We start from the raw sequence: 16,376 nt of genomic DNA, 5'->3' as shown, positions 1-16,376 counted from the left end.
CCTCAGCAGATCTGGTGCTAGCTGATAAGTGTTTGAGACACCTCAGGAACTGCTGATGAATTGCCCCAAGTGAGGGAACCTCTGCAACACTGGTACCAGAAGACTTATGGTGCCCAACTGGCTTCTTGCCCCCCTCCGCAGGATTGGTTCCACCACAGGTCTGAGTGTGGAAAGGCTTAGAGTCACCACCTGAAGCCAGAGCCCTCCAAGGGGCCACCTCAATCTTGCTGGTCTTACATGTAGCCTCAAACTGGGGAACCTCCGGGATAACCCTGGTAAGTTTAGTCACCTTGACAGCGACCTTCAGCCGATGCGTGGTACACTTAGTAAGTGGAAACCTCAGGGATGACCCTGGTGAGAAAGGCTTCAGAAGTACTGGGCCTAGCTGTAGCCCCTAAAAGGGGAACCTCAGAAGAATATATGGTTTTGGCAGCTCCCCTTGCAGGGTCCCTCAGAGGAAACTACGTAGCACTGGTTAGATCCCTTTCGGGACACCTCATGGAGACCCCTGGTAATCGGGCAGCTTGAGCCACTCGCAGACCCAGAAGACCCCGGGAAGGAGTCACCTGGCCCTGGTACCCTGAAAAGGAACAAACTTACCGGCAGTTTCTTTTTTTCTTCGATAAACTGCTGTAAATGTGGAGGAACGCGTTGGTACACCTCCTCCCACCTGACAAGACGAGTGCCCGGACGCAAAGGGAGTCGCAGTAGAAGCACGAGTCCCAACGGTGTTCCGGGCACATTTTGCTTGAGGCAAAGAGTGGGGATCCGCCCTCGAGAAGAGACTTTTGCAGGATGAACAGGACACTAATCCCAGACATTCGGCATAGACGGAGCGAGAGATGACCGTGGAACCCGAGCAGGAACCAACGACCAGGGAACAAAAATCAAAATATTCCCTGTGATGCAAGTGCATCTGACCCAGAGCGCGCAAAGAAAAGGAAAGGGCGATGCACAGGGCCGAGCACAGGAGGGCGGGGCTATGGTCACGTGCAGTGGCCCCACAGGATAGCATTTTTATTTTTGATGCTCAAGTGCTTACTCCAGGTTGGCGCTTTGCAAATGGACGAGAGGGGAACATTTGCAATGAATGCTATGGAAGCCCCAGTGCCCCGAGTAGAGTGTGCTCTAGGCTTGAAAGCAGATCTCTCTTGGCAAGAGTGCATCAGTGTGATGCAATTGGCAATTCAACTAGAAATAGCTGATTTAGAGACAGGATACCCTTCTCTATCAGCTGCCACTGAAACGAAAAACTGGTTTGTCTTCCTTAATGGTTTAGTTCTTTCCAGGTAGTACGCGGCTGCCCTGCGCACATCTAGTGTGTATAGGCTTCTTTCTGCCACATTAGTAGGGTTCTGGAAGAAAGACGGAAGTTCTATAGACTGGTGCACATGGAACATAGAAATACATTTGAGCTCAAACCGAGGGGGAGTGCGAAGAACCCCCATCTCTAAATTGGGACAAAAGGGTCTAGAATAGAAAGGCCCTGTAGTTCAGTGACTGCCACTAGAAAGGCGGTCTTGTAAGTAAGAGCTTTGATACTTACCTTATGCATAGGCTCAAAGGGAGACCCCATAAGTCTGGTAAATATCACATTAAGGTCCCATCTGGGAGCCGGGTTAGAAATGGGTGGGTAGGGAGGGATGAATCCTCTTAATCCCTTCCTTGAAAGCCTTAATAACAGGGATCTCCCACCACAACACCTTCTGTTGGGACGTAGTGTAGGCTGAGTGCAGCCAAGTGAATCTTCTGGGAAATAAAAACCAGGCCCAAGTCTAGTAAGGGAGTCGGGTACAACACAATATGCGTAGATGAGCAGTCAATGGGATTTATGCTCTTGGAAATGCAGATGACAAAGCGTTTCCATTTATTGGAGTAGCAATGTCCGTTATGTTTTCCGGCTTCTCCAAGTATGTCCATGCATCTCTGAGGAAGCTGGAGGTGCCCGAAACTCTGACTTCAGGAGCCAGGCCACCAAGTTCAGAGTTTGCGGGCATGGATGCAGTGTTTCCCCCTTGTCCTGAGATAACATGTTGTATGGGCAAGGCAGTTTCATCGGAGGAGATACACATCTCCATCAGATGGGAGAACCAGTATTGGCAGGGGAGAGGGGGTGTGGGGAAATGAGAGTAAAAACAAATCTCCCCGACCATGTTATCCAGAGACCGTTTCCCTTGGATCAGTTCTGAGGATACCTGGAGGCGTAATCTTGGCATTGTGCATTCTCTAGAGTTGCGAACAAGTCGATCTCTGGGAAACCCCCATTCTGCAAAGACGTTGGAGACTGTCTTTGTGTAGTCGCCATTCGTACTCAAAGGGCAGTGGGAAGTCTCTGCTGAGCACGTCCGCCAGAAGATGGAGTTCCCCTGGAACGTGTTAAGACAACAGGAACATCTTGTGTTTGAGAGCCCATTTCCAAATGTTCTGGGACAGTTTGGATAGCCCTGGGGAGGGAGTGCGCCCTTGCTTATTCAGGTAGTACATGGCCGTGGTGCCATCTGAGGATCAGGACCGTCTTCCCCTGCAACTGTTTCTGAAAGGCCCTCAGTGCTTTGAATACGCCAACAGCTCCAAAAGATTTCTGTGGTTGGATTCTACTGCTGGGGACCAAACGCTGTGCGCTCTGCTGAAGGGGGGGGGGGGGGTCCCCCCTGTGAGATGCAAAAGTCGAGAGTGGCTTCTACTGCAGGGGTGGTGAAGGTTTTCCCCTTCAAGAGGTTTTCCCTCAACCACCACTGCAGAGACAGAGGGCTGCCGAGACAACCACTAGATTGTCCCATTGTCGGCTGGCCTGACAGCACTGGCTGTTGAACCACTCTTGCATGGGACGCATGCGCAAACGTGAGTGAGGAACCAAGTAAATGCAGGACACCATAATCCCTAACAGTCGCATGGCCTTGTGTACCATCATCTCTCGATTGGCTACAAACTAAGGGATCTGAAACAGCATGTTTTGGAACCTCTTGTTGGAGGGGAAGATGAGACCGTCTGTCCGAATTAGGGCCCCCAAAACTGGTCGACTTGGCTGGGGTCTAGGCTGGACTTAGTCTAGGATTCTCCATGAATGAGAAGAGGTCCATCGTCTTTTGGATATTGGACAGGCATGTTCTGTAGGAATCCCCCGTTACGAGCCAATCATCAAGGTAAGGATAAACTGGGATGGATTGTCTGGACAGGTGCGCTGCTGCCACTGCCAATATATTTGTAACACCCTTGGGGTCGAGGCAATGCCGAAGGGACGAATCTTGAATTGGTAGTGCTTGTCCTCCATCATGAACCTTTGGTATTTGTGTGCGGCAACACTGAAATATGAAAGTATGCATCTTTCATATCCAATGTTGCCATGTAATCCCTGTGCCAGCAGAGGAATTACCTCTTGCAGCGTTACCATACAAAACTTCTGAGGTTTGACAAATTTGTGGGCTGGGCGCAAGTCTAGCAAAGGGTGCATGGCAAGATCCTTTTTGGGTACAAGGAAGTAAACTGAATAAATATCCTCGTTTACCTGTAGACGAGGGACGACTTCGATAGCGCCCTTTCCCTGCAGAATCTCAACCTCTTGCCGCAGGATCCTCTGGTGTTCTGGTGTTAGGGATCTTGATCTTGGGGGTCTGACTCAAGGTGGTCGGCTGAACTCTATGCAGTACCCGTGGGCGATGGTTTTGAGTACCCACTGGTCGGTTATCCCCCCGCCCCCCTCCCATGCATTCAGGAATTATGTTATATGTCCCCCGACCAGGGAAGCATGGTAGGGGACCCGGATCTGAAAGGAAGAAACAGGGTAGGAGGCAGACCCCTGTCCTGAGGACCAATTGTTCCTGGAACCATATTGGTGGCGAGGAGAGCGAGAGCAGGACTTCCTATGAAAAGAGTGGCGAGAACCTCCCTCTCTGTTGAAAGAGTGAGTAATTTGGTTCAAAGTCTTGTGTTCTTTTTTGTCGTTTCTAGCGCCTCATCAACAGCCTTGCTGAACAGGTGGAGTCCTCCACCGGCTTGTTGATTAATGATGCCTGGGTCTCTGGGTTTAACTTGGAGTTATTCAACTAGGCGTGGCGTTTTAGCAGGGTACCCTGGCTAAAAGTCCTTCCCGCTGTCTCCGCAGCGTCTAAAGTATTTTTGAGAATGTTGTGTTTCACCTGCTTACCCTCAGATACAATTGTAAGCAGGTGAGTATGCACGGGTTCAGCAACCTCTTGTAAGCCCTCCTGCAACAGGTTTCATTGAACATCCGAGTAGCTGGCCAACAGCCTAGTGTTGTTGGCTATGCGGGTGGAGTATGCTGTCGCAGTAGTGATTCTCTTTATCAGAGCGTACTATTTCTTACATTCTGTGTCAGGTGGTGCCTCGCCTGTGGACAAGGGGCCACCTGCCCTCTTCCTGGTTGTCATGACCAGAAGAGAATCCGGGGTGGCATGCACCCCAACGTAAAGGGGGTCAGTAGGGGGAAGGGCGAAACAGCTTTTCGACCCGTGGATTAACAGCCCTGGTTTGTGAGGATGGTAATGAAGGAGCAATGCGTCTTAATCGAAGTAAAGGGCTAGACTGACTGGTAGGAGGCTACTCTTAAAAAGTCTTCAACAAAATCTGAATCTGGCACTGCCTCCTGCATGGCGATTTAGGTGTTTGGCTGCCTTCTTTAAGATGGTGTTAAACGCCATCTGGTCATCAACAGGTGATGCCGGACGTAATGGTGGGGAGGGGGGGGAGAGTCCATACATAAGGTGTCAGGGTATCGGTAGGGGACAGCCAAGGTGGGTCATCAACCGACTGTCGCGCCCCCCTCACCCACCCCCTCCATCCCTGGGTGTGATCAGCCAGATCAGTGAAGGGATCATCCTGTAGGTGTGGGTCAATAAGAATTCCTTTCGTAAGGTCAAAAACCTCTTCATGCAGTAAATATGAAGTCCTCTGGAACTTAGCCATTGGTGGTATCCAGTCATAATTTCGAATACAATATATTCGAAAGTAAAAATGTCGAAAATATTTAGTCGAAAAACAAAAATGTCGAAAAACAAAAATGTCGACTTTTTTCGATTTTATGTGTTAATAATAAATATTTTATTAAACTTTTTTTTAAAAATAATTAAAGGTATTTCCATGGGGGGTGGGGGTGATGGGGAGGATGGGGGGGGGGGGGTTGGGGATAGGGGTTTGGGATGTTTTAAATAATTAATTATTTAATATTATATTAAAGATTTTTTTTAAATAATTAAAGGTATATCTATGGGGGGTGGTGGGGATGGGGAGGAGGGGGGGGTTGGGGTAGGGGTTTGGGATGGGGGGACTCCCCCCATAATAAATGTTACTATATGGGTTAAAAAAAAAAAAAAGTGTTGGGTTTTCAATTTTTTTTCGACATTTTTTTTTCGAAATTATGACTTTTCCTATTATATGTATGTTTTTTCGACTTTTTTACATTCGACATTTTTTTTTCGACTTTTTGAGTATAAACCGCCATTGGTGTATAAAGGCTCTCTTCATGAGGCCTCTTAGGAGCAAACCTTTCCAGCCTGTTCATACACCCCTCAAACTTCCCTCTGGTCCATGAGGAGCCAGGCGGAGGAAAGGGCTCTTCCTGATGATCCTGCTCCCTAGAACGTCGCGGTTTCTCAACCAGAGTCCTAGATAAAGATGGAGGACTCTCAGATTAGTCTTTCCGCCGCTCCGGGCTTTGACGTATATCTGTCGACGTGTCCGCAACTTGTCTAGGATTAGCCGCAGAAACGATCTTAGCGAGACTCTCGCTGACGTTCGGCATTACTGGGAGGTGTTTGGACTATTTAGGCGGTTGTGCCGTGGATTGTGACGCAAAAAGGGCCTTAAGCGGCATTGGCGTGCTCTTCTGAGGCTTCTCGGCGGCTGCGTGGCTTTTGGTGCTGCGCCCTTACTTTAGACTGCCTTACTTTTAGACGCATGCCACTGCCGCAGTTGCGGGGAGGGTTGCCGAATTGGCGGGTGCCATCGATATAGCCGACGTACCTGTTGGCGCTTTGGATTGCTTCGACTGAACCGTCGAGGCAGTACCGGGGGTTGTGTACTTTGTGTCAGGTGTGTCCCTATCGCCGGGATGTACATTCCCCATAGCAGGACTTAAGTCGTGCCTAGCCGGGCCAGGCACAGACATCGTGGAGCGAAAGCACTCCGATATAGGGTCAATGGCGTCGAACTGGAACCTTGGACGTCACATCTCATCACACTCAACAGCGGGGGCGCTACCCTAAGCCTGTGACATAACGTAGGCTGCCAACCGCTTTACTCGACACTCCTTAATAGTCTTAGGACGTAGGAGCCTCGTGATTGAGGGGAAGACACTTATTGCACAGCTGGTAATGGTCTTTCCATGGGAATTTTCCCTTGCAGGTAAAACAAAATTTAAATGGTGTCCTGTTCATAGCTCAGGAATTTAAGAGCAATGGCAAAACCAAAGGGACAAAGGGGAGAAAGAAAGACATGCTTGAAAACAATAGAAATTCCTCAGACCCCACTCTCCCTACTCTAAAGGCCGGCCAAAAGACCCGGCCAGGCAGTCGACTGGAGTCCCAGCTGTCGAAAAGTGTTATTTCGCCATCTTTGGCTGTTCAGGATACCATTGTCGAGAAGGGGACGATAATATAAATATGACCGAAGGTCAGGCAATAAAACAATGTTGCAATTTGGCAAGAGCTCCGCATAAGGCGACCAGCTAGCGGGGCAGAAAAAAATCTGGAGGGACCTCGCTGCGCGAGGTATTTTGGGTACACTACACGTCATGTTAGGGATAGTGTTGCAGGCCCGCCCAGGTAGACATCCCCTTTCGATCCTCGAAAGGACAACAGATCAACAAGTATTAGCTTCAGAGTTAGTTAACTAACTCTGAAGCTAATACTTGTTGAAGATCTCCTCTGGAACTAGTACTGCATTTAAACAATATCCTGACCTGCCTGCAGCTGCTGGCTCCTAGCCCACTAGGGTCCTAGTGATCAGGGACTTTGTAGAAGACTCCCTATATGCGTTCCAGCATTAGGCCTCGGCGAATGGTAGGGTCAAATGCCCAACCACACTAATCAATCCACTCAGCTTCACAGGATTCACCCAAACCTTAAGTTAAGCATTACCCAAACCAACTAAGTACCTCAGCAGAAAAGAGCTTCTGGGTGGATGCCTTCAGGATGCAGCAGCACAGGATCCGGTTCTTGGTCTGGAGACCGAAGAAATGGACATAGAAGGAAATATGACTGCATTCATTGATGGTGGGAGGCTTCCAACCAAGAAGTCTTTGCAGCTTCTCATGGCTCTGTGGATTTGGCACCCTTTTACAGGAGCCAGATGAACAGCGATATTCATTCTTCGATCCTCTTCACTCCCGGTGCTGCACTCTGGTGAGGGGACTATAGGGTTTCGAATCGCGTCTATGGAGGTCCAGCAGGAGTCCAAGGTTTCAGCAGAATTCAGAAAATGTTGCACTGTACTCAGGGAGGGATAGCTCGTTTTGCAGGTCTTCAGACTAGCAGATCTCACCAGACTATGGGTAGGAGTCGTATTCGGGACAGCCAGGTCACTTGGAAGGAAGGGTTACATTCAGGCTTTGGTTACACAGAAGGCTATCTGGTAGCTGGAAATGGTTATAGCCGTTGTTTCTTCCTCTTCCGATCTGGTTCCAGTGGTCGACTTGTAGGCTGCTTCCAGGATTCGAGTATTTATCAGGCACTACAGCACAACATCTGCAATCTCTCTCTGCAGTTTACAGAAGGCAGTGGTCTGACTGTCCCATCAGGACAGCCACTGCCCTACAGTGGGTACTGGTTCCTTTCAGGCAAGGTGAAAGACCAAAGGGCTCCTCCCCCACTTCCTGTGTTCAGACACACTGGAGCCTTGGCAGGTAATGCAAAGGGCTACCACCAAAGAAAAAAGCTCCAAGATATTTCCTAGAATGGCACAAGACCCCAGAAACCACAAGCAAACGAGAAAAGGCAAAAAAGGAGCCCACCATTCTAGCAGAATGGTGACCCTCGAAGTGCATTACCATGGCTGATTGGACAGCGTGAGAGTAATAATGACAAAGTCAAAAGTAGTTTCACTGCCACCAGCCATTCAACTTAACTGGTCATCTAACAAATGTCCCCAGGTAAGTGAGAAAGGGGATGCAGTGCATCTCCCCAGAACTCCCCATAAGGTTGGGAGTGCAGGCAAGCCCACAAGTTATAGAAAACTAACGCAAATCACACACTATGGAGAGACAGACCGGTCACCCATTTAAAAAAAATAAATAAATAAAAAAAAAAAAGAGTAAAAAACTAGGTGAGATGGCAAAGGGATTCCCACTCGCATAGGGACAAGGAAAAATAATCACCAAGTCCATGCAAAATGTTCTGGGGTTGAGACAGGTCAGAAAGATTATTCACATTTATGAAAACAAGATTTTTTCAGAAGGTAATTATAAGCGGGCACTAAAAATACTTTTTGAAAGACAGAGGCACTATTGGATGGCACACCAGATTTAGCAGAACTGAGCGTAAAAGGGAAGGGCTTCAGTAATATGAAGAGGTATCTACTCTGTAAATTGATTTAAGTGGACTGCCAAGGAAACACTACAAAAATTGCCATAAAACTTTTTTTTTTTTTTAAATACAAAGAGTTTTTTTCCCCCCCACTCCTCCAGCCTCCATCCAGAGTTCTCCAATTTCACGTACTGTTCATTTCCTCTGCAAATTACCATCTGTCGGGTGGTTATATCGGTGTCTTGACATTCAGAGCACAATTGTTATATTTGAGGACACAGTAAAAATAAAGCCAAAGAAGTAGGCACTGGCAGTAGAATAGCAACCAGCATTACCCAAGAAGCTGGAATCATGGCTGTGCTAAAAATGTTCCATCACAATGCCCAACAGACAGATTGAAAAATGAGATGCACGGTTATTTTGAGGCTCTGAAAAACATTCCAAGAGTGACATGGATAAGAGCAGAAAGCCGCTCCAGAAAGCCCCAGCCGCGCCATGTGCTTCACCTGTAACAGCTCTTAACGCATACCATATTCCCGCTAACTGTGTTATTATCCACTGTTCCGCATATACTGGTATTTTAACCTGCATGCATACCTAGTAACTGTATGCTTCTTCCATTGGTTCAGCCTCCACTAACTACGGTCCAACGTTAACTCTGCACTTCCAATGACCCGCTGCTCTCAGTGCGCTAACACGCAGATACCTAACTGTGCTTTGACCCTAGGTAATTTGCTTAGTGTTGTTGCATAGCTGACCTAGTTGCAAACTACGCTGTTCTATCCTGGTCCCTCCAACTCCCCATCTGTGATATTAGCATTCGCCTGTATTCTAACCATATTTTTGAACTTCGAATCGAGGTATGCCCTGTATGCATATGCTCTCAGGGTCCTAATAACCACTGACTGTGTTGTGCCTTATGGTCGCTACAGACCACTCCGATTGTGTTGTGCCCTAAGGTCGCTCCTAGACCTCACTGTAATGTGTTGCACCTCCTGGTCGCTCATCTGAGCTCTTGCCTCCCGCTGCTCGCCAGCCACATTGACATTCCCTGGTACCCTAGGTTGCTCCCTAGCTTTCCCAGAACCTAACCGTTCCTGCCCTCCTGGACCACCCCACCTAACCTGACTGTGCCAGTAGCGTACCGCAGTTTAAAATCATGCTTCTAGCGTCTTCAAAGCCTGCCACTACCACATTAGTACTGAGCCTCCTTACTATCATGACTCCTGCACCCTCTGCCACGTGCCCACCCAAAGACAGAAACATGAGACTAAGGGCTAGACTATCCCAGCTACATGAACCTTCATCCTATCACACTTTTAGGGGCTATACCAACCAAACCAACCTGACCAACAAACGATCTCAACACCCCAAGCCCGCTCCACTGACACCAGGCGCCTTACCCACCAAGCAGCCACTGTCACAAGCCACAACCTCAACCAAAAAAATACAACCCGCTACCACCTCACCAACTAGCACCCTGCCACTAACTGCCACCCTCATTAATGCCAGATCAATGGTTGCCCACGCTACCGAGATCTCAGACACTCTAACAAACGAGAACCTAGATGTACTATGCATTACTGAAACCTGGCTCCATGAGGCTGCTGGCCCCGCCATTATGCTAGCAATACCAGACGGCTACCAACTGCTAAGAGCTGACAGACCCAACACTAAAGGAGGTGGCCTTGCCATTATCCACAAAGCCAACCTGCCTATCCGTCTAGCCACTACCACGCCACTCCAGTCTTGTGAACTCCTCACTGCCAAACTCCAACTTTCATGCAACCGCACTCTTACCATCCATGTGATCTACAGACCACCTGGACCATTAGGCACCTTCGAGGACGAACTAACCAGCATCCTAACGAATACTACAAAAGACCATACGCAAATCCTACTATTAGGAGATTTCAACCTTGGTTTTAACGATTGCAACGACAAACATGCCACATCTGTCGCTGCACTACTGCATGACTACGGACTAACGCAAAAAGTCACCACCCCCACCCACTCCAAAGGCAGAACTCTTGACTGGGTTGCGGACCTGAACTGCAACACTAGCATCACTAATATAACCCCGCAAATATGGACAGACCACCATCTAATTTCATTCTCCGCCGCACTTGACCTTAACCACCCTAAACCTATAGTAATGGCCCCGCCACACCCCACTAGAAGTAAAAAAGAAATTTCAGCAGAACTACTCCTTCCACATCTCCTCCCCACCCTCAATAACAGACAACATTACAGACCCGACCTTACTTGTGGAAACCTATAATAATACCATGACCATGGCATTAGATCTGATTGCCTCCACCAAAATCCGTAAAGGCAAACAACTCTCCCACCTGAATAACTGGTTCACACCCCAACTGAAAGACCTCAGAACTCAAAAAAGAAAACTGCAATCTATATGGCGACATTCGCCCTCTGAGGAGAACAAAATCAAATTAGCCACCCTTGCCAAACAATATAAAAAGGAAATCATTAGTACAAAAAAAACCACTTACAATGACAGGATAACCAAAGCCAAATCGAATACTAAGGAATTATTCTCCATCCTGCGGGAAATGGAATCGCCCATACCACAAACAGACAATATCCCCAAAAATAAACTCTGGTGCACTAACATACAAAACGCCCTAGTAGGAAAAATCAGCTCTCTCCAAACTAAAATTGCAATTAAAAAAGCCGCCTTGCTAGTGCCACCTGAGCCCACCCCCAAGGCACAGCCCGCCCCTAACCAGGCCGCTAACACTCCACACCCCTTCAGCTTCAAACAAATAACCATACTAGAGACAGAAAAAATCATACTCTCCCTAAAACCATCCAATTGTAAAGGCGATAGCTGCCCTCCTCAAATTATAAAAGATGCAGCGAGAGACCTAGCTCCCTTCATCTCAAAACTGATCAACGCCTCCTTCAAGACTAACCTAGTGCCCAATAACCTTAAACAGTCCTGGGTCCTACCCCTGCTAAAAAAACAAACTCTCGACCCTTCCATCCCGACAAACTATAGACCCATCACCACCGTCCCATTTCTACTTAAAATCATCGACAGGGCAGCCTACCTGCAAATCCAGGACTACCTTGAATCCAATAACTTACTTGGCTAACGACAATCTGGCTTCCGACCCCTCCACGGCACTGAAACAGCCCTGATTGACCTCAAGACTCAAATTGACGAGTTGAAGGATAATGGAAAATCAGCTATGCTACTCCTCCTTGACCTATCGGCAGCCTTCGACCTGGTAGATCATGCAGTTTTATGCAATCACCTCGCTCTGCTGCCCATTTCTCAAGCGATGCCATAACCTGGGTTCAATCCTTCCTTGCTAACCGGACTATGAGAGTCTTCTCCCCCCTTGCAGCTGCTGATCCCATACAAGTCTCCTGCGGTGTCCCCCAGGGATCATGTGTGTCTCCTACTATGTATAACATCTTTACCAAACCCTTGTTTGACAAGTTGGATAGACTGGGTGTCATCTACACTAACTATGCAGATGACACTCAGATCCTCATCCCCCTTTCGGGCAACTTCTTGGAAGACTCAGCTTTGGTAAATAAGATATACCTCCTCATTCAGGCATGGATGGCATCCCACGGCCTCTGTCTGAATGACGACAAAACAGATTCTGATCCTCGGCACAGAGACAGCAATTAAAAAACTAGACCCCAACTACGCCTCATTTAACATTGACAACAATGTCATCAAAGTGATGCCCGCAGTCAAAACCCTTGGGGTCTATCTGGACTCAGCACTCACTTTCAAGCAACCAACTAATTCCCTAGCCTCCTCCACTGCCTATACTTGTAAACTGATCCGAGCATGTAGACCATTCCTAACGGAGGCCAGCTGTATTACCCTAGATAATGCACTTATCATATCTAGATTGGACTATTGCAATGCCCTATATGCTGGATCTAACAAGTATATCCTCAACAAACTCCAAACTCTCCAAAATAACGCTCTTAGAGTAGCATTAAACTTACCCAACAGAGCCCATGTCTCCACCGCCAGAAGGAACATCCACTAGCTCAAAATTAATGACAGGATCACCCTCAAAACTATCTCACTCACATCCAAATGCCTCAACAATATAGCTCCCCCCTACCTAGTTAACAGAATCAACAAAAGAACCTCTAATCGCCCCACAAGAATATCTAACGCCTTCACCCTGCTGGTGCCCAGATATAAAAAAAGCACAGCTGGCGGCGCCAGCTTTCCAGTCACAGCGGCCCAAACTTGGAACAAACTCCCCCTAGAACTCAGAAAGGACCAAACTTACCCAAGTCTCAGACGCAAGGCACTCTTATGGCTACGATCTAACGACATCTAAGGTGATCCCCCGCCGCAACATTTCCATTCGCCTGAGAGACACCCTCTTGACTATGCCCTGCTAACTTGTCCCTAGGTACCCCTCCCCCCACTGCCAGTACCCAGCTACAAACTGCGGCTGACCACCACTCAGCTCCTTCTTGCTTCCGACACTTGACAATCAACCGCACTAGTTCTCTCTTACTGCACACCTCACTGAACTGTACCACCTTCCACTCTCTTTCTGTTTCCAACATCTGGCATTAACTGTCCAACACATGCAATCTATAATGTTTCTGAATCTGCTCCTACCGCTTACTTCTGTGTTTGTCACTGTAACCAAGTTCTCAAGTATTCTTGTAATGTTTGCGCCCGGCTACCTGCGGGTTTGGTTTTGCGCTATATTAAATAAACAAACAAGAAATCCGACTCAAAAATATTTCAAAAATCCCATCATACCAAATGGACTAGGATAGGTACACACAAGTCCATCAATTCTTTCCTACGACAGGCACTATAAAATACAAACACGCTTACATCAATGCAAATCTTTGCACCCACAAATTCCCTAATCATTGAAGCCATGCAATCAATACAAATAACTAACACGTACCTTTAAATTTATCGGTTTCTTTGTCTCTTACTAGCCTCACACTTCGTACACTGAGTTCTTTAAAGATTGCATCTATATCTCCTTGAACAGTGTTGAAGGGTAGGTTTCCTACATATGCTGTGTAAGGAGGACTAGTAGGCAAGTCTTTCTGTTGTCGAGGGCCACCACTGGAACCCATATCCCCTCGGCGAGACCTATAAAGATATTTGAAGAAAGGAACAAATTTTAACACCAACAGGATTAAGAGCTCAACTAGTTAACAAACATTTCAGAACATTTATCATTTGCTGTTTCAAATATGTAGGGCTCACGGCAAAATGTGCACTTGCCTCCAACTAGTGAGGACCGTCCTGCATAGACTATGAAAGTTAACATTGATCTGCACTTTTAGGCAAAGACTGGCACGGGACGGTGTATTGATATTACTAACCATACATATAAACTTAGCTTGGGAGCAGATTCCACTTCAGCTGACGTCACTCAAACACTTGAAGGATCTGCACCATCACATCAACTGCCAGTTAAATACATATCTAAAGTTATATCTAGAGCTGGGGTATGAGCAAATAAGCCAATGATTAAGAGGAAAAAACCAGGAACCGTTATTATAGAAAATTCCAATTTAAGCTTATGAGTAGGCAAACTAGGTTATTGCTGGTGTGATGGACTCATTTCACTTCAAATGCTTTCCATCCAAAAGTGTGATTTAATCAGAGTTAATTTGGGGCATTGCATGTTTCACAGGGATAGAAATTGAGGGGAGCTGGGAGCTCTTTAGCTCCTGCTTGGAGCTTATAAGAGCCTGATAAGCTTGATACCAACAGCTACCAGGAGCTACTTTTGGCTCCCCCGGCCAACTGATGCCAAACACCTATGTGATTTAACTCTGCATCTTTAAATAAACATTAGTACAAATCTATACAACATTTAAAGCACAAGGGGTCATAAATAGATAAAACGAGATTTGTCCCTCTTATGTGGAAGTTTGATTTGTAGAACACAATGTACTAGAGCTTCCAGTTGCCCAGTGTTCGCTCCTGGTCAATGGTCGATACCCAGGAGCTGTTTTTAGCTGCTGCTTAGCCAATCTCAAGCCCTGTTTTATGTATTACACCATATTGCTTTGAATTTGTTTTAATGCTACAATACCAAGCTCATTCTTCTAGATGCAACAAAAAAAAATAACCTGTCAATGGGAATTAATCTTAGGTTATCACTTTGATAGATATTACCAAGGAAAATTGAAAGAATGCAGAGTTTGACATTGAGGGGAGCTAGGTATTTTAGATCCTGCTCGTCACCCTCGCCTCCAGAAAGTACCAACTGTGGTCATCACTGACAAGTGTGTACACTACTAGTTTCAAGAAACTAGTGTCACCGGTAACCTACTGATATTCTTCAAACCCTTATGGTCCACAGGATCAAAATCATTGCAAAGTACGTCCCATGTACATCCTTAATGTTCAGCATTCGATTCATTACGCTCATTATGGAAGGCAGAAAATCCTCCATTATAAGGCTCAGAAGATATTTTTCTCTAGTAGACCCTATGCCACAAGCAATATCTGCTCAAATAACATGCTTACTTCCAAAAATTACAGTATGGCACTGCCATTTATTTATATACACCGGATACCACAGAATGAATTGTCTGAGGCAAGTATTGGCAAAGTCAAGCGAATACCATTAAGGGTATGAGATGAGAAATCAAGTATTGGCTAAAATAGTTCAAGGGATTGCAGGATAAGAGGAAACATGTATTGGCAAGAGCCAGAAGGATACAGAAAGTATAACAAAGTGCATGGTGACCAACCAAGCCATGGTTAAGTGTTAAAAAAAAGAGTGGGACACTGATGAAAAAACCAAGCTTCACTGTCAAAGGAAAGCGGGGGGCAATTGATGGAACGCAGTCAAGAATCCTGTAATGGGTGGACCATGTGGTCCGAGAACTGCGCCTAGACCGAATGCCCCCCGTTATGGAGAAGCCAGTGAATGTATCAATAAAGAAGCGTGTTTTGCAACAACCTCTGATTTTGAAGTCAACAGAACTATGTGAACCAGTGAAAAGTACAGAAGCCAAAAGAGCTGAAAGTGGCGGCGCTGGTGCACCGTGACCAAGATGGCGGCTCTACTTTAGAGCTCCCGAGTCCGTGGTCAATTGGGAAAATGAACATTTTCCTGCTTCCATTAATCTGGCTACCGCTTGAAGCACATATTGGTTTCTGACACTTCTACCAACACTCTGGTCCTTTTCCGTTCCTGATCGGCAATCGTGGTGCTTGGAATGAGAACCTTGCACCCCAGAGCGAGTAAGGGACAGCGTGCACTATGTTTGCCGCTCCTTGGCTGGCTGTGTGGATTGGCCAACACAAACATAATTGGTGCAGCGCACCCCAACCCACTGGAGCACTGCTGATTTCCCACTCACCCTTTGGGAGTGTCACCCGCTGAAGTGTACCCTGGTGCCTGAAGGGTTCCCCTGAGGTTCTGCACCCCAACGCGAGTGAGGGACAGCGCACACGTGGGCTACACCTCGGCTTGCCGGGAGGATCGTCAGCATAACCTTTGGAACTAGTGTGGCATGCCTCGATTCACTGCAACACTGCTGACTCCCCCCTCCCCGCCCAGGGAGCACCATCTGCCGCATTGTACCCAGCAGGGTTCCCCGGTGGCTACTACATGATCCCAGCCGCCGAGCCACAGGGCTGGGATCACACTACCTGCTACGGTGCCTCCTTCGTGCCCCGAGGCACGCCTACAGGGATTGGATATCTGAAACCACCGCAGATCGCCTGCTTCCGCAACTGCGGGTGGGTTGAGGCACACCGGAGCCCCACTACGCTGGTGGGACAATCATTTCCTGTTGCTGTGCATCATCTGGGGAGGCAGGTCCGGTGGGGTCTAAGGCCCAGCAAAGGTTGGTGCTATATAACATGAGCCGTGTTGTGCTTGCTGCTCGCCTGCC

At 47.4% G+C, this 16,376-nt stretch overlaps 1 protein-coding gene across 2 annotated transcripts in view; it reads right to left on the bottom strand.

Annotated features, from left to right (window-relative positions):
- The window catches only part of EIF4H (eukaryotic translation initiation factor 4H), a 262,498-nt gene that overhangs the window by 163,203 nt on the left and 82,919 nt on the right, over positions 1 to 16,376 (bottom strand). For both annotated transcript variants that reach the window (XM_069614734.1, XM_069614735.1), the window contains exon 2: positions 13,412 to 13,605. In XM_069614734.1, coding sequence (XP_069470835.1) covers positions 13,412 to 13,605 — 194 coding nt within the window. The remainder of the gene's footprint in view (positions 1 to 13,411; positions 13,606 to 16,376) is intronic.

Source organism: Ambystoma mexicanum, chromosome 9, assembly GCF_040938575.1.
Source record: "Ambystoma mexicanum isolate Mex_15411 chromosome 9, UKY_AmexF1_1, whole genome shotgun sequence".
In the NCBI taxonomy this organism is placed as follows: domain Eukaryota; kingdom Metazoa; phylum Chordata; class Amphibia; order Caudata; family Ambystomatidae; genus Ambystoma; species Ambystoma mexicanum.
This window is presented reverse-complemented; position numbering and strand designations above follow the sequence as displayed.